The sequence below is a fragment of the Amblyomma mixtum genome, chromosome 1, assembly GCF_055824585.1.
Source record: "Amblyomma mixtum isolate Tamu chromosome 1, ASM5582458v1, whole genome shotgun sequence".
Taxonomy (NCBI): domain Eukaryota; kingdom Metazoa; phylum Arthropoda; class Arachnida; order Ixodida; family Ixodidae; genus Amblyomma; species Amblyomma mixtum.
The window spans coordinates 38,339,424-38,367,405 of NC_143012.1; the positions used below are offsets into that span (position 1 = coordinate 38,339,424).

Below are 27,982 nucleotides of genomic sequence, written 5' to 3' on the forward strand. Positions count from 1 at the left end.
CCTTCGATCACTGTAAGAGGCGTGTACAGTTGCAAGGCGGTATTGATATTTACATTTAGTGATATGAAGCTGTAGGCTCCCCCACTACCTTCGCCTACATTAAAGAAAGAACATTTAACTGCCACATTTGCAATAATGTCCATAGAGATTGACAGTTCGTTCTAATTTATTACATCTCATCAGAAATTTCCTTTCTTACATCTTTTTCTAGGAAACTACACAGTGTGTGATACCGAGGTGTGCCAGCAACGAGGTAACGTATTCGGGGCTTTCTTTTTATTTCACTACTGACTACTTCATTTAAATGCTCACTGCACTTTGAAGAACACTGACCACTTCTTAGTAAAAGTCGATTCTCTGGATCTTTCACCTCATCCTGATGTTTGTCTAGCCACAAAATCTCAGAAAATTGCATTTAGAATGCTGTTCCTTCAGTCGATACAAACTCGTGTCGTCTAGATCTAAAAGGGCCCCGTGATCCCCGTTTCAAAATGAATGCAGCCGGGTAACGAAGCCTCACGGATCCGCACTAACAAAGGAACTGCTTTGTGGCACCGCAGCTCCCTTGCGTAAACTAACGATAGTGGCGACATCGGTATTTATTTTGTGACCTTTTCTAGTTTATGAAGGCGCCATTTTGAATGAAATCTGGCGCCTTTGTTAGAAAGTGCTAATCAACCAAAACAGGACCACTTCAGTTTGTCTTCAGCGCCCCTTTGAGGCCTGGTGCTGCAGCTCATAGATAAGCTTTTGCAGATGTTATTCAGAACTGCGCTAATTGGTACCTGTCAAAGCCGCTCTAAATACTTAGAAGTGATGCCCGTCTTAACAGAGCAAGGATACCTCAGGCTAGGACTAAGGATGGAACTATTGTTCATTCGATATCACTTAAAATTTTCGATTATTCGGGCTGACGCCCTGGTCCTGTCACCATTAAATGCATTAAGAAGGCTCCGCTTAATTCCAACCCCACATAATCCTTTTCGGTGCCGCTCCAGTTATTGAGAGGGGTGCGTCTTTCTTCTGCTTCACCTTGATGTCCAAGAATGAATTCCTCGAAAAAGTGTGTCCTGAAATGCTGAAATCGTGAATAGTGTCCAAATTTGTTTCACTTCTTGTTCTAGCGGTATGCTCGAAAATGTGCCGGGGGCAAACAGCGATAGAAGATGAGGGATCAGAACAGGGAACACACAGCACGACGTCGTGCTACGTCCATTCATCTGATGCGCCCTAACTTCTCACCGTTGGTCATATGAACCAACCACCCCACCCCTTTACGTTGTTAGAAAGCAACCCTACGGGCTCCCCGGGGCGATTTCTGCTCGGACACCTCAATCGAGGCCGCACTTGACAACTAAAATCCACGAGAAAAGTGCTAAAGGTTGGCTGTGTAAATGTTGAGGTTATAAAACATTGAAATCATCGTCGACAGCATTGAACGAAGCGAGGGTTCTGTGCGCCTTAAGTCATTTTATTTTGCTTTGATTTTAGCTTCGAAAAACATATTAACGCAATCCGCCACCGTATGCAAAATATGCAACATTCGGTGAAAGTCACTCAACTGTCTAGGTTGTGTTTGTGTACGCCCTAGCTTGGAGCTAAACAACTAAAAGACACGGCGCGTAGGTTATTGGCGTATCAGGCTGCAGTTGGTGCTTCACTTTATTGCCCCGTTTACTAATGCGAAGGATTATGTTTCCTGCTCACTTTCTTCATCTCTCTTCCTTCACTCGGAAGTCATCGTCTTTGTGAACTGCAGTATTTTTTTTTTCGCACACTAGTATGTTTCGTACGTCCGGTGCTACTCGAGAGCTCATACGACTTATCCCAAACTTGATAATCTGTTCATGAAGCTTAGCTTTTATCTGCAGCCGTGGGACGCATATTCATTTTCTCTGTACCAGCGGATAGAGTGATGTGAAGGGAATGTAAATACATAGTAACTGCACAAAATCTTGCCTGCATAAACCCGTGTTTTCGGCTTATCTCATAATGCGCATATATTATGTACACACTGCGCATATAAAACCTCTGCAGTTATCTTAGCCATTACAACACCACATGGTTCGTTAAAAGCGAGTGAAATCAAACGCGGCATTCTTCCAGTCCAGTTTTTCCAGAACGAGCCGTGACGACTGCATATATTCAGTCTATACGCCCAAGACGAAAGCAGAGTGGTGAGGAAAGTTTTATGTGAAGCGTACTCCGTTAAGAACAGGAAATAGAAAAAATAGGCGCTTTTGATTGATTGATTGATTGATTGATTGATTGATTGATTGATTGATTGATTGATTGATTGATTCCAGCAAAGCTTATCTACGAGTCCATCGACGAATGCGTTGACCCGTGCGAGAATTTCTATTCCTACGCTTGCGGCGGTTGGATAAAAGGGCACAATATATCAGAGAGCAAGTCTTCGACGGGTACTTCCGAAATGCAGGATGATCAACTGCAGGAGACGCTTAAAAGTAAGACACGTCCTATCCGCTTCATTGCACGCGAGCGCGCCTTGTTTTTCAAGCAAAACTAAAGATTCGTCCACCAGCGACGATTCAATTTGGAAGAAACTAATTAAATGTGTTTTGAGCCTTTGCTTCCGTTTTTTTTCCCTCACTTCGAGGCTTCAAACTTGAATTAATGGTTGATCGCGAGAGGATGCCCACCCAACGAACGCCGATGACCTATGGCTTCAGTGCCGCGTTAATGCCACAACGTTCTCAGTGACAACGCAAGCAGCGCACACCTGTCACTACCCCTGCGTAGCTTAGCGCGACTGAGGCGTCCACTGACGCAGGGAGCCAGTTATGCGCCCTTCCCTTTCTCAAAAATCTTCGGAGTCTAGAACGTTGTCAACGCTGACGCCAATGAATGCCGACGACCTATGGCTTCAGTGCTGCGTTAATGCCACAACGTTCTCAGTGACAACGCATGTAGCGCACATCTGTCACTATATTACTTCACTTCACTTCACTTTATTACCTTAAAGGCCCCCAGGATTGGGGGTACTACATAAGGGGTGGGTTACATTGAAAAATCAGATTAAATAAACAAAGAAATAACGTAAGATACAAATATTATTCGCTGTTAAAGGTAGCAGTTAAACAGTTCGCAAATGTTGATGGGCAGGTGATTGCGGCGATGTCGTGTGGAAGGCTGTTCCAGTCCTTGGCTGAGCGTGGAAAGAATGACGATGCAAATGTAGTTGTACGCGTACATGGCCGGGCTGCTTGAAGGAGATGACCAATGCGGAGGGAAATGCGTGCCGGCGGATTGATGTAGGGAGGACGACGAAGTGAGCTGAAATAAAATTTGTGAAACAAGCACATACTAGTAATACGACGCCTACAAGCCAGGGATGTTAATCCTGCCTCTGCTTTTAGTGCTGATATGCTGACATTATATGAATAGCACGAATGTATGAATCTTGTGGCTCGAATCTTGTAGCGCGATTGATGCGTCCACTGACGCAGGGAGCCAGTTATGCGCCCTTCCCTTCCTCAAAAATCTTCGGAGTCTAGAACGTTGTAAACGCTAACGCCAATGAATGCCGTCGACCTATGGCTTCAGTGCTGCGTTAATGCCACAACGTTGTCAGTGACAACGCATGTAGCGCACATCTGTCACCCCCGCGTAGCTTGCGCGATTGAGGCGTCCACTGACGCAGGGAGCCAGTTATGCGCCCTTCCCTTCCTCAAAAATCTTCGGAGTCTAGAACGTTGTAAACGCTAACGCCAATGAATGCCGACGACCTATGGCTTCAGTGCTGCGTTAATGCCACAACGTTGTCAGTGACAACGCATGTAGCGCACATCTGTCACCCCCGCGTAGCTTAGCGCGATTGAGGCGTCCACTGACGCAGGGAGCCAGTTATGCGCCCTTCCCTTCCTCAAAAATCTTCGGAGTCTAGAACGTTGTAAACGCTAACGCCAATGAATGCCGACGACCTATGGCTTCAGTGCTGCGTTAATGCCACAACGTTGTCAGTGACAACGCATGTAGCGCACATCTGTCACCCCCGCGTAGCTTAGCGCGATTGAGGCGTCCACTGACGCAGGGAGCCAGTTATGCGCCCTTCCCTTCCTCAAAAATCTTCGGAGTCTAGAACGTTGTAAACGCTAACGCCAATGAATGCCGACGACCTATGGCTTCAGTGCTGCGTTAATGCCACAACGTTGTCAGTGACAACGCATGTAGCGCACATCTGTCACCCCCGCGTAGCTTAGCGCGATTGAGGCGTCCACTGACGCAGGGAGCCAGTTATGCGCCCTTCCCTTATTCAAAAATCTTCGAAGTCTAGAACGTTGTAAACGCTAACGCCAATGAATGCCGACGACCTATGGCTTCAGTGCTGCGTTAATGCCACAACGTTGTCAGTGACAACGCATGGCATTTTATGGCATTCGAGGAGTTGCCTTAAGTCTGATCCGTACTTATCTTTCCGGTCGCGTGCAGTATACATGTTTGAATGGTCATCAATCACAACCTGGTCAATTAATATACGGTGTTCCACAAGGGTCTATTTTGGGTCCAATATTTTTCATTCTTTATATCAATGATATAATAGCCATCCCTCGAACTCCCACAATAATTTTATATGCAGATGATACCAGTGTATTTTTTTCTGGCATGAATCTTAGTAATATTCAGACTGAGGCAAATGCATGGTTACAAGAATTGTCTTTATGGTTGAATATAAATAAACTAGAGTTAAATGTTAATAAAACAAAGCTTATTGTATTTAAGGCACGTAACAAGCCTGATAACAGTGAAATTAATCTTACATTCAAAAATAGCGTAATTGAGAGTGTTTCTTCCTACAAATTTTTAGGCATAATCTTTGAAGAACACTTGAGTTGGACCCTGCATATTAATAAGATTCATGCCAGCATATCAAGGTCATTATGTGTATTATATAAACTTCGAGACCTTGTTCCGAAATGGCTGAAGTGGCAGTTATATTATACCCTAATTCAATCACATCTTCATTATTGTTTACTTGTTTGGGGATCTACAACGAAAACTAACCTCACGAGGCTGATAACATTACAGAAAAAAGCAATACGATATGTCGAAAACCTTGCATACAATGATCATACAGGTTTGTACTTCTCTAAGCATTCTATTCTAAAAGTCAATGAATTATTTGAGTTGAAACTGTTTTCTTATGTGTTTAACGATTTCAAACATCATCCCACTAAATATGTTCAATTAAACTCTAGTAGTGACGCGCCTTATAAATTAAGACACGTCAGTTACAAAGTACCATTCGTAAGGACTAACTATGGAACCGAAATGCTTTCATATTTAATTCCCAGTCTTCTAAATAAACATACACAGGCCATAGAAATTATTCAGAAATCTGTTTCCCAAAAGTCCTTCAAAAGAAATGCTAAAGCTTACCTCCTTTCTCGCCCGAATGATTAAAGGGTTGTTCACGCAGAAATTCTTGATGTCCCTGTTTTTCCGTCAACTCTGTGAATTCTCGTGTTTTTCTTGTTGTGATGTGCCTTGTAAATATTTACTTTAATTATGTCATTGCAAAAGTATGCGACTTCCTCCTACTTTTACCTTGTATAATTATTTTTTGTTTTTGTAATGAGAGTGTATGAAGCTCTTGCTTCTTTTGCCGCTTGTCCTGAGCATTGTGTCGGGTGCTTGGGCCCCGTCAGGCAGAGTGCATCTGCCTTTTGCCCCTGTATCCGAGACCTTGTTGTCTAAATAAAGATCTATCTATCTATGTAGCGCACATCTGTCACCCCCGCGTAGCTTAGCGCGATTGATGCGTCCACTGACGCAGGGAGCCAGTTATGCGCCCTTCCCTTCCTCAAAAATCTTCGGAGTCTAGAACGTTGTAAACGCTAACGCCAATGAATGCCGACGACCTATGGCTTCAGTGCTGCGTTAATGCCACAACGTTGTCAGTGACAACGCATGCAGCGCCTATCTGTCACTACCGACGCGTAGCTTAGGGCGACTGAGGCGTCCACTGACGCAGGCAGCCAGTAATGCGCCCTTTCATTCCTCAAAAATCTTCGGAGTCTAGAACGTTGTAAACGCTAACGCCAATGAACGCCGACGACCTATGGTTTTAGTGCAGCATTTCTGCCACAACGTTGTCAGTGTCAACGCATGCACCGCACATCTGTCACTACCGCCACGTAGCTTAGCGCGACTGTGTGCACTGTCCTAGCGGACCAGTTATGCACCTTTACTTTTCTTTCGAAACTCCTTCTCTTCATCATTTTCGGCTGGCCGTTTAGAGCGTTTAAGCTCCCTATCGATTGTTAAATCCCTCGCACGGTTGGCAATGTCGACCGGATGATCAGACTCGGCCCGACGTCGGCGAGTACCCACTCTCGAAGACGTCGGCTCCGGCTAACTCGATTCGCCCAAAGAGAATGATGATGATGATGATGAAAACTTTATTTGTAACAAGGGAGTTTTGGACACGTCGGTTCTTGGGCCCCCGCACGGCCCCACTGCACTCAAACGTTCATGTCCCGGAGGCTCATGACGCTGGCAGCCCGGCCGGTGGCGATGGCTTGCTTGGCCGGGTCCTCGGAGCGCAGTAGGGTCTCCCAAGCCTCCCAAGTGGTAAGGTGCTCCAGGCCCCGCGGGGGAGGATCCGCCGGGCAGAGGAAAAGAATATGGTCGAGAGTGGCTTTGGGGTGGTGGCAGAGGGTACAGGAAGGGTTCGTGTGGACTCGGTGATATCGCGAGCGTATATAAGGGGAGGGCAAAGTGCGTGTTTGGAGCCGCCTCCAAAGTGTCTGATGGCAATTGTCGAGGGAAGGATGAGGTGGGGGGTAGAGCCGACGCTCGGCTTTGCAGGCCTGTGTCATTTCACTGAATGAGTGCATGCGCTCCCGCGAGAACCCCAGGTCGGAGGCCGCCGGTGCCCGGTTGAGAGAAGCTCGGGCTAAAGCGTTGGCGGCCTCGTTTCCGGGATTCCCGGAGTGGGCAGGCACCCATCCCAAAGAGAAACAATTGATAGGCAACGCGCAGGTGCCGCGGCGACGGCGGAATTCACAGCTGCAGTTGCTGCGACTCACGTGGTACGTCACCTGGCTACTCAGCTGGTCTAAAAATTGGTAAACTGATTTTTCAGGAAAGGAAATAGTATGTTTAACAGTACCTTTTGCTGGGCTAGTTGGTGTGACATTGTGTTCAGAAAAGAAAAAAAAAACTTTTTCTTTTCTGAACACGAAATAGTATGTGTCTCGCATATCTCGGTGGACACCTCAACCGCGCCATAAAGGAAGGGAGGAAGTAGGAGTGAAAGATGGAAGACAGAAAGCGGTGCTCTCCGGAATAATTTTGGCCACCTGGAGATCTTTAACGCGCCCTTACGGTACATCGCAAAGCACACGGATGCCTTTCGGGGGGCGCACATACAACTACATTGAAAATTTCCTCTCGGGCAGGATAGAGCGCATCCAGTTTGGTAAAAGTCAGTCTCAAGGCGTACACTTGGGCAGCATAGACAAACCGCAGGGCTCGGTATTTTCTCCCGTTCTCTTCAACGTGCCCATGATACGGCTACCGGTGAGGCGGAGGGGATAGATGGCCTGAACTTCTGCATGTATGCGGAAGACATCACCATGTGGATGACTTGTGGAAGCGCCGCACACATCGAAAGTGCTCTACAGGCGCCCATAAACGAGGTCGAGAACTATGTCCTCAACAGGGGCTTGCAATGCCACCCGCTGAATTCTGAACTTTTTTATCGACGTCTTAACCAGAGACAAACAGAACCATCCCTAACATGAAATTCCAAGCGCAAGGGGTGGAGATCCTTCAGGTTGAAAAAATCAGAATTCTATGCATTATTATACAAAGCAACGGGTATAACGGTGATGCAGTAACTAAGATGGAGAACTGCGCACAACAAACGATGCGCATCATACAGCGTATTACCAAGAGGAGACGCGGCATGAAAGAGCATAATCTCCTACGACTGGCACGAGCCTTCGTAGTTAGCCGTATCTCGTATGCAGCCCCCTTCCTTGATCATAAATTAGCAGAATAGGAAAAAAATTAGATTTAATTATCAGGCAGCGCACGAGCCAAACTCTAGCGTTGCCCATCCGTACATCTACTAACCGCCTCCTAGAGCTAGGCATGAACAATACCCTGGAAGAAATTACGGAAGCAGCAAGAACGTCACAAATCGAACGCTTAGCCGGGACCACAACCGCCAGGGCCATTCTGAACAAACTCCATCTGAGTCGAGACCACAGAAGAACCGCCGAAGTCGACTTTTTCGAAGAAGTTCAGAACAATATGATTGTACGACAACTACCCAGGAATATGCATCCTATTCATCACTCCGTGCGCCGGGCCAAACGGGCAGAAGAAGCGCTTGACAAATGCTTCCACTCCAGCAAAGACGAGAACGTGGTCTACGTGGATGCTGCTGAGTTTGGTAAGAACATGATGGCCCTCGCGGTCGTCCATAATAAAGAACTCCTAAAAATAAGTGCCTCTACACTCTCAGGTAACCCTGAGACTGCGGAGGAAGCTGCCATAGTACTGGCTTGTGTAGGCGCATAAGCGAGATACTATACATCATCAGTGACTCCAAAGTTGCCATACTAAAATTTCAGCAGTGGTCGGGTCTCCCCTCTGACGAATACAATTCTAAGCCGTCGTGTAATAGACCGAAAAATTACGCTAGTCTGCACACCAGCACATCCATCCCTGCGTAGTAATGAGATAGCCCAAGGGTTAGACTTCCTTAACCTTTAGATCCTTGACCACATACCAAGGCATCAGCTTACGCCGGTTACAAGGATATACATTTCCAAAACCGGCCCTCTGGAGGCTTAGGTGCCGACGGCAGTTTTCAGAAAAAATGCGCAGACTGCGAACTTAGGGCCAGCTTTTAACACAAATTATGAGAGTGTCCTCATGCCCCACGGGATAGAGGACACATAAAGTCCACAGACCAATGGGAGGTCTTACTACTGAGCTCCGACCCGGAAACACAACTACGACTCGTCCGACTGGGTGAAGCCGCCGCCGAGAACCATTTCCGCCGTCGTCGAGGCGGGTAGCCCTGTGGTTATCCTCTCGTACAGACAAGGCGAAATCGGCGCCGCTAAGCTAGTCAGGCTTTCGGTTTGAAAATGCTCTTTTCCGAAATTTCTGGGTACGGGCTCAATGGCGATCGCGACTTGAAGCTTGTTTCCTATCACATGCGTGCCCACTAGCTTGCCCTAATTGTCTGTTATGTATGCAGTGTCATTAGAAGCTTCCGCAGCCTAGGTAAGGGATTTATGCCCTGTCCATTCGTCTGGTAATATGGCGTCACTCTTTTTCCCCCACCCGTTCAGGCATACTTGAAAACATGACCGTGGTTTACGAGTGCCAGAACATTACAGACAAGGCTGCTGTTGCCTACAACGCCTGCATGGGTACGTGAGTTTTCCATAATATCAAACATAACCTAGCAAGCCCATTTTTTTTGTGTTTTTTGCCGAGTACACTGTTAAGGTAATTGCTTATTTATTGCTGGAGAAGAAAAAAACAAGAGCGCCAGTCAAGACGAGGACGCAAGATAAATGGGGGACGAATAGGATGGGCAATCGATCCTATTGGTCTTTTTGTTTATGGTCTCGCAGTTCTCTTTTGTTTACGGTCTGGCTGTTCTTATTTTCCAATAATTTTCTGTGTGTAATTTTTTAAACAGTTATTTGCTTATTTGAACTCCAGCCCCTTTTCGCTTCGGTAAAAAAACGAACACAACATTGTTACGCAAAAGAGTATTCAATGGCCGAGTTAGCCGCGGATGGTGTGAGGGAAGATTTCTGCCACCTAACGGTTACTGAAAAACAAGGCGGAGAGACATCATCATCAGCCGAGTTCAGTACACTTCAGGGTAAAGGACTCTCTAAGCGACTTTCAGTTACTACAATGTATCCCCTACCGTGACAACGTTATTTAATTTTCCTTTGAGCTCCCTGCAGCCAATTCTCGACCGCCATCGATAACGTTTGTAAATCCAGAGTAAGCAAATCTAGAGTGCCCAGAAGGACAGGAAGCATGACTAAAATACCAGTTGTTTTTCATTCGGTCCACGGGCGCAGCCGTGAGATCACAAACTCAAGCATAATTTGTTTACTTAAATTATTTAATTATTTTATCAATTCGAATATGAACATTCGTTCCAGCGGCATTCATTACCAGCTATTCGATAACAAGCGGTTCTAGGTGCCTTGGCTCCCATCACGTGGGATGCATAGCTTTGAACATTAAAAAATAGCGCACTGACATCATCAGTGACGTCAGTTCGCTATCCATGACGTCAGAATGGCTATCGCCGCGCTTGTCTGTGCTTCACCTAACCGACCTCGGACTGTTTTCGCCGCGGCTCTAGTTGTTCCGGTTCGTTGCATTAAACCTCGACCATACAATTTATTTACTATTGAAATAAAGTTACTATCCAAATAAACACCGGCACCAGAGTCACCTTCTCTCGTTTTGAACTGACCAAGCGTTGAGAGCGTTCGTGAAGGCACGTTTGCAAAACGAAACTAAACAAAGAAAAAGCATCATAAAAGGTATAAGAGCTGAAACCGCTCGAGCACCTTGCCGCATAGATTAGTTTTTCTGCCCTGCCGTTTCTTATCTCATCGTTTCATGTTCCTTTAGCTGCACGGCGCCACCAGTACTTTCAGATTGCCGCGCGAACGTTTCAAGTTAACTTGTCCAGGGCTGTATACGCAGCGCGTATCTATTAATGCATCCGTGTCTACATATGTGCATGCACTTTGTTTTTTCAGCTGTTCCAGAGCTAGGAGACCAGCCCGATGTGATGAGAGCAATAATGAACTTGTCTGGCCTCCCTCACTGGCCGATAACCAAAGACACCGAGATAATGTTCGCAAATTGTACCGAGGTGTTGAACAAGACTACAATCTTCACCGTGCTTTCCGTTAATGTTGACAGAGATGTCATGAAACTCAATTCTAACGTCATTGGGGTAAGCAAGCTGCCTCAAGAACCGAGGTCAACATATAACAGCTCTTTTTATTTTTTTCCTCTCTTTCCTGAAAGAAACGGACTCGCAAAGAAAACTTCATGCGGTCGTCTATGGCTGCGGGCCAAATTTAAAAGCCGACAACTGAGGCAAAGGTCGCAGTTTTACCCAAATGGCCGTAAATGGAAAGCAGCATTGACATGCAAGATAGCTTTGAGGGGGAGCGTGGCAGTCATCTTGTCTTTCATTTTCAGCTTAATACGAAGTCAACTGCACTTCGAAACCAATTCTACATTCATTCCTGAATATCCGCGTTCTAATGACACAATATTGACATGGCTCAACCAACAGCAAGGCCGTTTTAGGCCTAGACTCTGAACAGAAAGAAGTAAAAATGGAGTAAAGTTGTCCTCTAGCGCACACATCTAGCGCAGGACAGCTTACTTCCTTGTTACCCTCATAAAGGTGTATTTCTTTATTTTTATTTGTTGCTTAGACGTTTGCCTAAGAAGGGGCTGAGGCTAAAGGCACAATGTTGCCTGACAGGGCCTCAGCCGCCTACTACATGACAAACAAACATACAAATTACAAATTATAAAAGTCCGGTGGGCCGGTACAAAAAAAGTATCGTTGATAAGGAAGAAAAAAATAAAATCAAAGAAAAGTAGGCACGAAAGTTAGCGTTATACAGAGGAAAATACATACGGAAGAAAATACATACAGAGGAAAATACATACACACTCAGCAAAAAAAGACAGAAGCGCTTGACAAAAATTTGCATCATAAATGTACGATGAGTATATAAACAAGAAAGAAAGACCAAGACATACATGAAACACTACATCAAATAACAGAGTTCTTATTAAGGCTTATTCTAGCCTACTGAAAAACAAGGCATATAAGCACAAACAAGAGTACAGAGATGCGAACACAGAATCAGTAACTGTAAAGAAAAAAAATGGACTACAACATGCTTGCATGAGAAATTTTAGCCATTGCTATATCTGACATCGCTACAGAGAAGAGCTCCCTTCTTTTACTGTAATTAATACTGTTATTAATATTTATATCTCTTCTATTGAGAATTCTGATAACTTGAAAAGACAGTGCTTGACGACCATAATTTGGCCTTATCCTCGGTTTATTCATGTTTAGACTGTAGCTGTGTCTTCAGTCGCACTTAGCCTCCAGCCTTTTCCTCATAATTGCAAACCTTCTAACCTCGACAGTTCACGAAGGAAAATATTCACTGGGAGATGTAATTACATTCATCATCATTGTGAGCCTGACTACGCCCACCGCAGGGCCAAGTCCTCTACCATTTCTATCCAATTAACCCTGTCCTTTGCCAGTTGTGGCGACCGTACCCCCGCAAACTTCTTAATCTCATCCGCCCAACTAACTTTCTGCCGCACCCTGCTGCGCTTGCCTTTTCTTGGAATCCGCTGCGTTACCTTTAAGGTCCAGCGGTTATCTTTCCTTCGCATTACATGCCCTGCCCAAGCTCGTTTCTTCCTCTTGATTTCGACTAGGACGCGATTAAACCACGTTTCTTCCCTCACACACACGGCCATGTTCCGGTCTCTTAATGTTAAACCTATTTTTTTTTCATAGCTCGCTTCGTTGTCCGTAACTTAAAGGTGCACTGAAGAGGATTCTGAACTTGTCTTTTTGCCGCGGGAACTTGATCTACACGTTCCTAGCATTCTTAGAAACAGTGACTTATTGCCATGTGTGGCCGATTTACCCAATTAAATCGAATTAACGCCCGGCTCCCGTCTTTTTTTTAATTCTCCCTCTTACGGTGGGCGGAGTCGAAACGCGTGGAGCGCCTTTCACCCAGTCCCGTGGAGGCTTTGCTTTCGCTTTATTTTGTTTTTAGGCTTCCCGTAAATAAATAGTTTCATTCGCAGATAATATAGCCGCAAAGTAAGCCCGCAGAAATAAAAATACGCGCGGACTATTTGCTACTACGGACTACTACGTATTACTCCGCCGATGGCAGAGCGGCAAGCCGCCACGGGACTGGGTGAAAGGCGCTCCACGCGTTGGTCGACTCCGCCCACCGTACGAGGGAAAATTAAAAAAGAAAGGCGGGAGCCGGACGTTAATTCGATTTAATTGGGGAAATCGGCCACACAAAGCAATAAAGCGAAGCTTCTAAGAAAGCTCGGAACGTGTAGATCGAGTTCCCGCGGCAAGAAGACAAGTTCAGATTCCTCTTCAGTGCACCTTTAAGCTGTACCCTGTTGGTTGGCCTCCATGTTTCTGCCCCATTGGTGAGTAGCGGTAAGATAATGGGTGCTGTTCATTTCACTCTTGAGGGATATTGGTAAACTGTCATTCATGATGTGAGAGAACCTTATTACCTCATGTGTTGGTGCCTTTATATCGAGGTTTGTGTCACTGCTTCAAGGCTGTGTTTGCGGTCCTTTGTGCGTCTGCCTGCCCACAACTGGACATCGTTTCGGCTCATCTAGATCGTTGTTAGATGCTTCCTCGAAAGTGTCTAGAGGTAACCACGCGGACTAAAAGAAGATACATCGAAACTTATAGTTGTCATACACGGTCTGGTGCCGTCGATTCCGGTATAGTGACGTTACTTACGGTCCTGAGAATTATGTCAGCAATGACGCATTTTTTTCCCTCAATCAGGCTTCTAATCCTGAATGTATTTAAAGAAACTGCACGATACCCGGCTGATTGCACTCGCAAACTAACGTATGATTGCTCTGTTTTCAGCTCGATCAGATAGAATTCAAAACAGTGGGCAGAAACGAGCTGATACATCCAGAGGAAGAAGAGAACAAGGAAATAATTGATGCGTACAAGAAACTCATCCAAAGCGCAGTGAGTTTTATGGAACCCAACCTCAATGAAGATAAGCTAAAGGATATTTCTGACACGCTTGTGAACTTCGAAGGACAGTTGGCCAATGTGAGAACCGAAGAACCTTCTTTTTGTTCAGGATAAGACGAGCATACCTTAGTAACTGTGCATTTAACACATTTATTTACTTAGTAAGTCAGTCATCCTGTTAGTTAATTAGCTGTGGGTTCACGCTGGTTAGTTAGATTTATTTATTTAGTTTTTCTTTTAAACGTAGGCAGTCCCTTACAAAAATGCTTCTTGCGACAGCGTTGGAGTTCTCATCAGCAGAATCAACATGCCATGTTGAATTTGTGTGGGGTCCAGGATGCCCTAGTGTTGGTGAATAATTGAGGCCGAGTTTGAACCTAACCGAAATGTGGCCACCGTGCTAGAGTTGAGCATTCTCCACAGACTTTCTGCATTGCTTTTATGTCGAATTCATGTTGAAATCACTGGGGTGTATAAACACGTGATTCTCAATCTTGGCTGTGGTAAAATAAAAATCGTAGGAATACATTTGTACTGCGCCGGATGGACCAACTACCGATGTCATTTTCGGCGGTATATTCACGTTTATCGCTCAAATTTCTCATTAACGTGACGTGATGGTGGTAATCTCTTTTATTACACCCAGAAACAGGGGACCAGTCCAAGGACCGGTTGCGCTGGCTTAGAGGAGGTCGGCGGGGATTCCTTGGGATGTCGCGGCCTCCACCGCGCACCGGATGAGCCGGCGTTTGTCTGCTGGCTCAGAAGTACGCAGGAGAGACTCCCATGTCTCTGGGGTGTTTGAGTTGTTTGTTTTGGAACGTGAACAAGTCCACACCGTGCATATGAGAGTGGCCGGAGTTGAGCAGTGTTCGCACAAGGGGTCTATCTGCTGCAGAAAGATCCTGCTGTATAAGAGGGTGTTTGGAAAACTGCCAGTTTGTAGTTTGCGCCATTGGACGGCCTCGCGTCTTGTTAGAGCACGGTGTGCGAAAGGATAGAAACATCTTTCGAGCCGGTAGTGCTGGAGTATGTCCGTGTAGGTGGTGAGTAGAGAAGCGCGTGAGATATTAGTGCCAGAGAAAGCAGGGAGGCTGATCATACACTCGGCTCGGCAGCTGAGATCTCGGGCGAGAGTGTGCGCCTGGGCGTTTCCGCTGAGCGACTCGTGGGCTGGAGCCCAAAGAAGTAAGCGAGAGTTGGAAGAGGGTGCAGTAGAAAGGAGAATGTGTAACGCCTGGCAAGAGATACGGCCAGCATCGTAGTTGCGGATAGCCTGTTGAGAATCACTGATGACGACTTTGGTATTAGGGGCGGCTAGCGCTAGCGCAATGGCAACCTCCTCTGCTGCAGTGGCTGTTTCAGCATTGTGAATGCTGCAGGCTGTGTACCAGCTGCGGTGAGGGGCGAAAGCTACCGCCACCGTCGCTGGCTTCGAGGGATAGTAAGAGGCGTCCGTATACGTGCCGTCCGCACGTCCGCTGAAGCGTTTCTCGAATTGACGTGCACGGTCGGCCCGTCTCTGGGCATGGTGTTCCGGGTGCATCCGTTTGGGAATGGGAGGGATGCGGTGATTTAGGCGATATTCCGGGGTAAGTTCAGCATAACTTGGGGCCGCTCTCGGCAGGGAGATCCCAACTTGCTGCAGTACCGCTCGGCCAGCGTGTGTGAGTGAGAGCCGCTCGTATTGGGCAGTGAGGGTTGCTTCGATAAGTTCGCTCACTGTATTGGAGATTCCGAGAGCCATGAGCTTATGGACATGGGAAGACCCAGGGCCGTCTTGTACGCTTTTCGTAGTGACGCCTCTAGCCGTTCGCTTTCGGCACGAGTGAGACGTAGGTAGGGGGCCGAGTTGGTGATGCGGGAGCAGATGAAGGCTTGAACGAGGCGCAGGAGGTTGGAATCTCGCATACCACGATGCTCACTGGAAACTCGCTTAAGGAGGCATCCAATCTGTTGTTGCTACCGTTGGCTTGTAAGTGTAAGCCCAAAATCCTGATGTGATCTGTACCAGGGATCTGGTTGCCTTGCATCTGGAGGTTCATCTCAGGATGTATCTTTGGAGGGCGTCGTCCCGGGGACGGGATGATTACATACTCTGACTTTGTCGCCGAGCAGGTGAGGCCAACTTTCATGAGGTAATCTCCGATCCGTTTGATTGCGGTCTGCAGAGTCTCTTCTATCTGGCCGTCACTGCCGTGCGTGATCCAAAGTGTGAGGTCGTCAGCATAAATGCGGTGGTGCAGGTGAGGGATGTCGGCGAGTAGCTTTGGAAGGCCTATTAGTGCAACGTTCAAAAGCATCGGCGAAAGCACGGAGCCCTCGGGCGTGCCACGGTTTCCCGGAGAGATGATGGAAGGATCTCCTATGCCGGCGTTTAATTGTACTATGCGGTCGGAGAGGAAATCTCGGACGTACGCATACGTGCGATGACCGACACCGAGAGCCTGAAGTTGTTGAAGGATCGCGGAGGACGTTGTCGAATGCCTTGGCAACATCGAGGCCGACGCTGACTTTCGTATCTAGTATACGTTTCATGACCACCTCATAATGGAGAAGAAGCATAATGTGCGTGGCCGCTAAATGAGGGCGGAAGCCGAAAAATGCGTCTTGTAGTAGATGGTTGTCTTCGAGGTATCTTAAAAGTCTGGTGTGGTATAATGTGTTCCATCAGCTTCCCAACCCAGGACGTGGGAGGGATGGGCCGGAGGTTGGCCAAGGTTGGTGGTTTGCCCGGCTTGGGGAAGAGGACTAGATTCGCGCATTTCCGCTCCTGAGGGATGATAAAGCTGGCCCAACATTCTTGAAGATAGTCCGTAAGAGCATGAATGAGTGCATCGTCTAGGTTCCTAAGCATTTTATTCGAAATGCGGTCGGGATCAGCCGCCGAAGTCGTTTTCAGGTGATTGAGTTCTACACGGACAAACCAGCAACCAACCTCCCCTTCTATCAGGGCGCTGACCCGACCTCCCGGCCTAGACGTTAACGTGACGCTGACATCCCCAGTCGTGTAGTGCTCCACACATACGCACAAACACTCATGTGGTTAAAATGAATGCATACATACATAAATACATACACTTTCGCCTTATACAACCATCCGATAAAGAGAATGGAACAGAATAGCACACGAGGCTATAGCATGAACTGACTCAGCTAGAGTACATAACTTTTCCATCTTAAAGGCCATCTCAGCTTCACCCCTATATACTCCTACACAGTAGTGTCCGGATATGTGCAGGTGGTGGCCTGCCGATCAGCAAAGTTATGTGACTAATTAGTATTAATATTTATTTATTTTATGTGTAGTAGAAGTAATCAACTTCCCATGCGATGTTTTGTTAAGTTGAAGACTTTGATTCGTTCATAAACAGAAATAATGCGCTAATTAGCCGCTCTTTATATGAGCACGAATACAAATCCTCCAAATTAGGCATGCCTCAAAAAGCATATTGCACCACTAGCACTTTTTTCTATGCAAGAAAATGACTTTGAGCGGCTTATGCGAGTCTTAACTAGTGCTGCATGCGTTCTTAATACGTATAATGAACAAGGTTTTGTTTACACGATACAAGTCGAACTAATTTCATTTCGTTAGGCTTAGACAAAGAGGCCACGACACTCGATTCAACATAAATTCAACAGAAATTACTCAACAATTAATGTGTTGACTACCTTCAACAAAAGTTTTGTTTACCAGATGTTCAGTAGGCTGAACATACATTGGATTCATGTTGGTTTCCAGTTGATTCAACAAGAGCTCAACAAGGTGTCAACTGAAGCTCAAAAGTCATTTTTGTAAGGAGTTCGCGCGACATCTGCGTGTTCATCGGCATATCTGAGCATACCAGTTCGTTTTTGAAGGCGGCACAGCATTTCCCTTCCCGCTGTCGTTTTTACCTTCAAACGATGCAACCATTTTCTGAAATCGCTTAGAGGTAGCAATTCAAATGTAGTTAGTCCAAATTTTTGCACTTATACGCTCTAGCGGCCACTTCTGTTCCGACGCATGTCTCTGAAGCCAACACTTTGCGACGCTGAAATTGCACATTGCGAAGGATGCGGCCTCTTGCTAAGCCTCGCGCACTTCGTTCCGCATCTGTCTGTCCAAGACACGAACTACAACCAACCGCTGCAAGCAGTCAGAGGTACGCATTTCATGAATTCGAAATGAATTTAGCGGAACACACGACAGACACGTCTGTTGATAGTAATATAAATTAAGGTTGACATATGTGAGAGTGTAAACATTCACGTGACATTTTGCGCATTCTCCTTCGTTACCAACAATGTTACGTTGCGCTCGAGGCATGCGCCCTACCCTGAGGCCATTTTATTTTGTATACGCCAAATATATACACAAGAAATTTCCAGCGTAATATTGTTGCCGCTTATAAGCATCGAGCATACATGTTTTTGTAACAAGATTTTACATCCGTTCTTTCCAGCTGACCGATCCTCCCGAAGAAAGGCGAGACCTCATGAAAATTTACAACAGAACCACCATCGGGGAGCTCCAGGAGAATTTCACTCACGTGAGCTATTATGTGTCACCGCAGTCGATGATTCTATTGAGAGATCCAGTTTCTACATTGTACACAGATATAAGGCAAATAGGAGTAAGAGGGGAGTGAGCTCTCTTATAACGCACTCTTTTTTAGGGGTAGGATATGCGGTCCAATTTGCGAAGTAGATTTCGATCACTAAAAGTACGGAATGCTTATTCACAGCAACAAAGTGTATTCCCACTGCAAAGCATAGCAACTTGATTCGGTTAGCAATGGAAGGAGGCTTTTAAACGCGGAAGCGGTGGTCCTGAGGTAAGCAAATGGAGGAGATTAAAACCTTGGTCCAAATCTTCATAACTGCTAGAACTTCCATGGTTTTGAAGAGGAACTTTGTCGCTGTTGCCAACCTTAAGTATATCGTATTTTTAGTGATTGAAATCTATCTTAGAGCTTGGTCAGCATACACAGCCCCGTAAAGGGAGGGCACTAGAGGACACCCTCCTTCCTTTTTAAGCATTTTGTGTTTAGAGTGTACTGCGCCACCGGCAAGCGGGTGACAAGAGGTATGTTCGATAAGTACCTTTACTACTGGCATGCATACAGTAGCGCAAGCGCGCAATCACGTTATATATATACAGGTTGCGGGAGCATGAAGAACTTCACTGCTTAAAGGAGTATATAGCGAAGTATACGCTTTGTTAAAGGAAGCATATTTACTTTACTCGACGCTTCCATCGGCAGTCCGATATTCTTCAAGAGTTATTTGTCTTTGCTGATGTTTCCCCTTTTATAGGGGTGGGCACAGAACAGGTGAGGGAGAAACACAAAGTAGTAGAAAAAAAACATAAAAACAAAGAATAAGGGGTGGTGCGACTCCCCCTTATTTGTCTGCATATATATTATAACGCGGGGTATATTACGAGGTACTGGGGCGACGGGAAGGCGACGGCAACAGTCCGGGATCAGCTCGGCGAAGCAAACACAAGCGTAGCGCTGGAAAAACTTGCGAGAGCACTGCCACCTCGTCTTCCTCTTTAAATCATCGGACGCATCTTCTTCTTTATCCTTACAATATATATATATATATAAATATATATATACACACACACACACACACACACACACACACACATATATATATATATATATATATATATATATATATATATATATATATACATGCAAAATGTTTAATATTCACTTTAGGGTCAAGTGCGTTGCTGAGAGAGCTAAGAAACTACCGACCCAGTTTTTCGTGGCATGGTCGATTTTTTCCAGTATTTACTGAAAGTCCGGGGAAGATATATATATATATATATATATATATATATATATTAAACATTTTGCACGATCAATAATAGATTACTAACTAAAAGCGAAATTTAAAAACACTCTGAGGAGCGCCAGACGACGAAATGCAATATAACACCGGTTTCCCTCCGCTTAGTTGAAATTAGCCTGAGTTGCTTCGGGACGTTGAAATCCGATAAACAGATAAACCAAACCTAGTTATGTGAAACACCCTATATGTACGAGCGGCGGCAATGGGGTGTTGGCAAGAATTTTACTGAAGGAACGCCCGCTGCGAAGCACCCAGCAACGTACACGATGGCATCAGGAGCACACTGTTCACTTCCTTTGTGTGTGAACTTGTGGCCACAAAAGAGCGCGGTGGTAGTGACACGGACTCGTACTTGGCAGTCATCGACGATCTATATGTACGTCGCTATCAGCTGTTCTGTATTTTATTATGAAAGAGGACATTTTATAGGCTTGCAGCATGCCTCATCGCTTTCAGTTCCGAACGTAATAGAACTGCGCGTTCCAGATCGCGACCTTTCCCGAACAAACAATTCGTGCCTCGCAAGAGTATTCCAATGCCTGAGTCGTAAAAGTGACCAACGCAGACATCTCTTGAGAACTGAGAATTCAAAGCTCGCGTATTCCTCATGTTTGTTCTCAGCTGTGCAATAAGTTTGTCTTCATATGATTTCATGGAAAACTAGCCTCCACTGCACTTTGAGCACGTAAAGGTCTGCAACCTCCCACCTTAGCACGCCTGTCACGGAAACTTATGCAGCATGCGAAGGCGCTTTCTTGCCAGCAGCGCATTGCCTGTGGTGGCTGAAATGTTAAGATTTCTCCGTTTATTTGCATTATTTCGACAGGTGCCACTTCTCAGTTCACTAAGGAAGGAATTTTCGAAAGCAAATATCACTCTCAATGAGAACGAGACAGTTGAATTGTACGCACTGAACTACTACGAAAGGCTAAATGTCTTTCTTGAATGTGCCGACCCGTAAGTAGAAAAAATTAACTTTTTTCGATGCTATTAAGAAGGAAGAATATTTTCTCCGCACATTGAATACTTGGAATCTGCCCTGTTATGATGTCACAATATTATAACGTCGAGAAGCTGCAGAAGCATTTTATTATAACATTGAGAGAGTATTCGAAAAAATTTTTGCCACTGAAAAAAGAATGTGATTAGAAAAACCTAATCCACGTGTAACTCGGAATAGCTGGCCATCTCGAGTTTACTCGCGACCATTATCGAATTCAAGAAATATATGAGTGACCACGGCTATCCGTTCACGTCACATATTACGCGAGAACCAGCCGAGACAGTCAGCAACAGAAAACCCCACTCACCTAGCCTGCACGACTTCTTAGCCGCGTGGCACCAATTCCTTTGCATCAGATCGGTGTGGGCCTACTCGACCCCTTCCGAATGTTTACTTCTGGAAAGAACGAATAATAGTGGCCACAAACTGCCTGACCCATTACGCAGAAGCGAAAGCCTTGCCGGACTTGACTACACTGCAGCCGAAGCTGCAAATGTTTCGTCGAACACGTCCAATTGGCACAGCGTGCCAACCACGGACAGGAGAACAGGGTTGGCGACTGAATTGACGGAAGCCCTTTTGCACTACATTCACACATACCATCGCAACACGACTGCGTACCATCCGCAGACCAGCAACCAAACGTAACACCTTAACTAGACCATTTCCGGCATGGTAGTCTTCGCCGACCACAAGACCTGGAACGTGGGTGTCGAAAATTTGCCCCTCTTATAAAAACGTATCCTTGGTCGTGCTGAATAGCCACTATGCTAACGCAGAATATATCAAACCCACCCCTGTACGCGTAAAACTTTTCCCCTTTGGGCACGACTCAGAAATCACATAATTGCTGACCGCTTTTTATCTGACGGTGAAGTTTATCGTTCGGAGCATCATGTAGTCGCGCCCTGTCGGTTTTAAAGAACTGGTCATCCGCGTCACTTGTGGATGCTGCAGTGATGCCTTGCTCACAGTGGCGTCCCAAGGCATCGGTAAGCAGCGCCATGGCCTGTATGTAACTGGTCGACAACAGCAAACTCGTGTTTAATAGTGTATGCAAAACAAAAACGAAACAGAAGCCCATTCAAACACTCGTGGCTTTCACTGTGTTCAAAACAGAAAAGACAGACGTACAGAACGCCTGCTGACCAGAGCTATCTGCACTGTTTGATGCCTCGAAGCAGTTTATTGGTTCCGGGCTGCTAGTCACTCAATTCGTGGGCTTCCGCTTTCAACTACAACAACACTCCGGTTTGCTATTACGTACTAGAGGAAAGGGAAGTAGATATAAACGAGAAAGGTTAAATGGAGAGCGGTTAGAAATGAAGAAAGCGGCTTAGACTATGAGGGACGCCGTAGTGAAGGACTCCGAAAATTTCGACCACCTGGGGTTCTTTAACGTGCGCTGACATCGCACAGTACACGGGCCTCTAGAATTTCGCCTCCATCGAAATTCGACCGCAGCGGCCGAAATCGAACCCGGGTCTTTCGGGTCAGCAGCTTAGCGCCGCAACCACTGACCCACCGCGGCGGGTAGAAATGAAGGACGATAGCTATTACTTACTGCATTCATATGAGTACATGTATGCGCAACATGTTTGGTGAAGTTGTATACACTACCACTCATAAAAAAAGAAAACTCAGAGGGCATTTCAGACTCAATAAGTGCTGCGAAGGCGATAGCAATAGTGCGTCATCGTTAGCGTTCGACCTCGACGCACATTGCGCACTGAGAAATGAAGCGAAGACGCGTCTCCGAACGCTAATTCCACAGACGCTGAATCCACAAAGGTCCGAGTGAAACCCTCGGACACTCAATTTGAATACCTGTCTAGGTAGCCTCCAACCTAAGAGACATATGCTATATGCAAGGATAAATCGCATGCCACCAGCGGCAACGGTGTACGACTAATGGTTGTGTCACAATTTAAATAGGCAGATTGGTTTTAAGAGCGTTAGCTCTTCTCACGTTTCGAGATTTTGTGGGGTCTGCTACCACCTTAAGATCACAGCGCCATCTGTGGCAGCAACTACTCATCATGTTTCGAGATTTAGTGGAATCTGCTACCACCCTAAGATCACAGCCCCATCTGTGGCAACAACTACTCACCATGTTTCGAGATGTAGGGGGGTCTACTACCACCCTGAGATCACAGCGCCATCTGTGGCAGCAACTACTTATCATGTTTCGAGATTTAGTGGGGTCTGCTACCACCCTAAGATCACAGCGCCATCTGTGGCAGCAACTACTAATCATGTTTCGAGATTTAGTGGGGTCTGCTACCACCCTAAGATCACACCGCCATCTGTGGCAGCAACTACTCATCATGTTTCGAGATTTAGTGGGGTCTGCTACCATCCTAAGATCACAGCGCCATCTGTGGCAACAACTACTGATCATGTTTCGAGATTTAGTGGGGTCTGCTACCACCCTAAGATCACAGCGCCATCTGTGGCAGCAACTACTCATCATGTTTCGAGTTTTAGTGAGGTTTGCTACCACCCTAAGATCACAGTGACATCTGTGGCAACAACTGCTCATCAGGTTTCGAGATTTAGTGGGGTCTGCTACCACCCTAAGATCACAGCGCCATCTGTGGCAGCAACTACTCATCATGTTTCGAGATTTAGTGGGGTCTGCTACCATCCTAAGATCACAGCGCCATCTGCGGCAGCAACTACTCATCATGTTTCGAGATTTAGTGGGGTCTGCTACCACCCTAAGATCACAGCGCCATCTGTGGCAGCAACTACTCATCATGTTTCGAGATTTAGTGGGGTCTGCTACCATCCTTAGATCACAGCGCCATCTGTGGCAGCTACTACTCATCATGTTTCGAGATTTACTGGGGTATGCTACCACCCTAAGATCACAGCGCCATCTGTAGCGGCAACTACTCATAATGTTTCGAGATTTAGTGGGGTCTGCTACCACGCTGAGATCACAGCGCCATCTGTGGCAAAAACTACTCATCATGTTTCGAAATTTAGTGGGGTCTGCTACCACCCTAAGATCACAGCGCCATCTGCGGCAACAACTACTCATCATGTTCCGAGATTTAGTGGGGTCTACTACCACCCTAAGATCACAGCGCCATCTGTGGCAGCAACTACTCATCATGTTTCGAGATTTAGTGGGGTCTACTACCACCCTAAGATCACAGCGCCATCTGTGGCTACAACTATTCATCACGTTTCGAGATTTAGTGGGGTCTACTACCACCCTAAGATCACAGCGCCATCTGTGGCAGCAACTACTCATCATGTTTCGAGATTTAGTGGGGTCTGCTACCACCCCGAGATCACAGTGCCATCTGCTAATGCTCGTTATTTCAACATCTTCCAGACGGTGGCGCCCTTTATTTAGGAAATGAAATGCGCAGTAACTGTCTCACATCTCGGTTGACACCTCCAGGGTACGTTAAAGGGACCATGAAAAGAATTAAAAGCCGCTTGTAAATGTTAGAAGTGATGCTCAGAAGCATTGACACCAAGTATGAGTCTTCGGAACTCAGCCGGCAATTTATTATGAATTTTTAAAAACCGTGTTTTTCAAAATTCGCGGGCCGCTTGGTGTCTTCGTAGGGAGCAATTCTGAAACCAAAACCGGGAAGATAGACGTCACTAGTCCCATGACGTCGGCAGGCCACCACACGCTGTCATTCGCTAGAGCCGCGGCAGCTTCGACGTCACGGGCACACTTCCGGTAGCGGTGAAAATCGTCTGCTCGAGCTGCCGCGCGACCCCCTGGGGCAAGCGCGAGCGAGGGCATTGCCTTCGCGCATATGGTTTTAATTTACCTCTGCCGCCTCTTTCTGTCGCGAGTTCGGGAGCCACTAGCAGTGCCTTTTTCGACCGCCCAAGATGAATACGCCTTGCTGTGTCGTCGGCTGCAAACCCAGTGACTGGCGAGGTGTTGAACTCAGGCATGTTACTCCTAGAGACGTGCGTGAGCGAGCAGCCTGGATGGAGCGCATCGGACTGCCAGCGTCGCACGCACGCCGAAGACTCCGCGTTTGCGGTCGACACTTCGCACCTGACGCTTACTACTATAATCCAGCGCTCGTTCGATAGTCAGGCATGAATGTCAAGCACCTGAAGCTTCGACCGAAGTCGCTGCCGACACTGTTTCTTCCCGCCGGGAAGGTGAGTTTCCAGCTTACAGCGATCGGTATGGACGTTTACACGATATGATCTGCGATGGAAGACAATTTTATCTACGAGAACTTAAAAAAAGGTGCCGCATTTACTTAGGGCACAGGACGAATTCGAAGCGTTAGCTGTCGCGGAGGGCCTTGGCCTGACGGCTACGTACTGCTGCTGTTCACATTCGGCTGCTGCTTCGACATGCAGACTCGGTCCCGACCTTCTTTGACTCTCCCGTCCGTTTTACGACCGTAATACCGTATGTTCCTTGTGTTCTAAGTCAGGCGGCGCGATTTTGCGATCCCGCAGCCGGGTGTCCAACATCATTCGAGAGCTAGGCTCAGTATATGCACGGTGTTTCACACCAAGACTTGGCAGCATCAGTGTGACGGCCGAACCAGCGCACAAAAAAATAAAACATTGTGTGAGCCGGGAACAGGTCCGGGTCCATTCTGCCAACTAGCAAAGAAACCCGACGCGCGCCGCAATCCAAGAAAGCGCCGAGACCGGAGAGACGCTGCCGACGCACGCTGCTCCTCGCGAGTGCGACAACCGGAAGTTGTAAACCGAACGTCAGCGAATGACGTTTTCATGGGCGGATCCCAGTCCCGGAGCTGTTTTCTTTATTTTTTTATGGTGCCCCGCGCGTACGAGTTGAGGGGGGAGAGGAGGAGGGTGATTTTTAATCGCCTATAACTTCGTTGTTATTGATGCTAGCTCAAAAATTCTTGCGCTGGAGTGACGAGTGATGGATTGCCTATCTTTACATAATATCAATAAATTTGTTTCGTAGTCCCTTTAAGGGAAGATGGCTCATGGGTGTATAACGTCTCAAAGTGACTCAGGCTATAAGGGACGCCGCGGTGAAGGGCTCCGGAAATTTCTACCACCTGGGGTTCTTTAAAGGCAAACTGCATATGTTTTAAACATCAACGATCTTATGAGGGTCAAATGTGTGAAACTTGCAGGTAAAGCATGCGAAGTCTTTTTGGGTTAGCACTTGAAATAGAAAAGTAATCGCTGATTGAAATCCGGACTCTCTTCAAGCTTCTCCGCAGCGCACAACGCCAAGTGGGGGGCCCACGATGACGTCATCGAAGGTATCGGTACATTTCCAACGAACAAACGCCTGCTTTGAAGGAAAAAAAAACAACGCCACTGAAGGCAAACCCCGCCGAGAGTTGTTTCGCAGCGTCTAACGCGTCAGGGCACGGTGTGGCTGACGATAGCGGTAATTTTAAATCATACCTTCCTTGATATCACGCTGAGTTTCACTGCACTCCTCTGGTGTATTGAGGAGGAGCACAAAAATCAAATATCGATTACGTCATTTTTTTAAATACTAGAGCAAAAGCACTAGGCATGCTTTGCCTACAGCCTACATAGATTTGAATCCTTGAATTTCGCGAAATTCTCAAAAAGTACTGCAGTTGCCCTTTAACGTGCACTGTCATCGTACAGTACACAGGCCTCTAGGAATTCTCCATCGCAATTCGACCGCCGCTCCCTGGATCGAACCAGCGTCTTTTGGATCAGAAGAGGTAGTCTGGGAAGGCATATTTAAGGTGCGTATGTCATCGGTTCGAATCCCTGTCACAAGCTGGCGTCTAAATTGACTATAATACATGTTGGCTATATGCAACAAGAATCGTATGACACTACCGGGAACGCTGTATGACAAACGGCTGCTCACAATTTCGATGCGAATGTAGTCGAGAAAACTGGCTCCACATTGTGGTCGGCCAGTGGGGGTATATACAGACGAACAAACATGTATATGATTGAAATTGTGGTGCTCGGATGGCTGTGTGCGTCATACGGCCAGTTTATGACGTCAGCCTATTTTACTTGTAATCGCTGTGATTTTCTGTACCATCTTTCGCATTGAAATAAAATAATCAGTAGATCTCACACACAGTAATATGCCCTGTCGCTTGAACGCTGCCATAAATATAAAGCTTGAAATGTTTGTGCGCTACAGGGATGCTTGCATTATTCTCTGCCCTAAACGCAGCGGCCTCCTTCCAATTTTTTTTCCAGAAAGACGTTGTACAACTACGCCGGCCTGCAAGTCATTATGGCATGGGCAGCGCAAGCATCTAAAGAATTTCGAAATGCTTCCTTCGAGCTCTCGAAAGCCAAGTTGGGGGTCGTCGCCGACAGTCCGAGGTGGGAAAAGTGCGTTGCTACCGTGAACAACATGATGCCCGAGATTGTCGGCCATCTCTACGTACAGCACAAATTCAGCAAAGAAGCAAAAGAAGAGGTAACTGGAGATACCCTCGAATGCTAGTCCCTCGCACAATTCGTTGTTAACACATTCAAATCAAAGGAGAAAGAACTTGGACCTCACTGCGGTGACCCTCATTAGAGCAATGCGAAACCAAAAGGTCCGCATACTATGTCGCGGTCCGTGGCTATACTGACGCCCATGTACTGTAGAGACGACCGTGGCTATTCGACATCCAAGTGTATTTTCAGATATAATTAATTAAGTAATTGCTACTCATGAATCAAATTTTCTGACAGCAAAACCTCACTACGCACTATCTAACACGATCAAACTTTCGCACATATATCTTTACTGGACTTCACAATCTTGCGGACAAGTTTTGATGACGCCACATAGCCTTCTAATGCCTTCGCATTAACAAATTGTGGCGCCAACAGAAATAATTTCCTATCGCAGGGGATCATGTATTGCCAGCTTCCTGGGGAGGAATAAGGTTCGCACAGTGAAAGTCTGTTTCTTTTATGCCATCCTAGTAACTACCAAGCTCCAGAACAGAGATAGGAGAGGGGGAAGAGATGTTTGAGGTTGGTAATAGAAAAATTAGGTGCGACCTAGGCCAACAATTAACAAAACTTAGTTATTGACCCTCTGAACAAAAGTCATATCCACTATTCTCGGTCAAAAATTTTGAAAATTGGAAAATTGTAAGGTACATTCATGGAATTATTTAAGGTAAGGGTCCAACCCTCTGACATGTAGCAAAATCTTTCTTGTAAAGTGTTTCTATCGATTGCACTGAAGAGTTAAAGCTGCCACAAAAAACTATTGGGGTAGGCTTTTGAAGATAGTAAAAACGTTAATAGAAAAAAATGCAAGATCGCCGCCGGGTGATCTGCCGATATATTTATTG

At 46.3% G+C, this 27,982-nt stretch overlaps 1 protein-coding gene across 1 annotated transcript in view; it reads left to right on the forward strand.

Annotated features, from left to right (window-relative positions):
• LOC149366068 (neprilysin-1-like) overlaps nt 1–27,982 on the forward strand; it is a 75,556-nt gene that overhangs the window by 8,040 nt on the left and 39,534 nt on the right. Inside the window, exons 3-10 of the mRNA XM_089548178.1 lie at nt 212–253; nt 2,307–2,468; nt 9,336–9,416; nt 10,785–10,984; nt 13,724–13,918; nt 18,289–18,375; nt 20,517–20,647; nt 26,880–27,105. Of these exons, the coding sequence (XP_089404304.1) occupies nt 212–253; nt 2,307–2,468; nt 9,336–9,416; nt 10,785–10,984; nt 13,724–13,918; nt 18,289–18,375; nt 20,517–20,647; nt 26,880–27,105 (1,124 nt within the window). The remainder of the gene's footprint in view (nt 1–211; nt 254–2,306; nt 2,469–9,335; nt 9,417–10,784; nt 10,985–13,723; nt 13,919–18,288; nt 18,376–20,516; nt 20,648–26,879; nt 27,106–27,982) is intronic.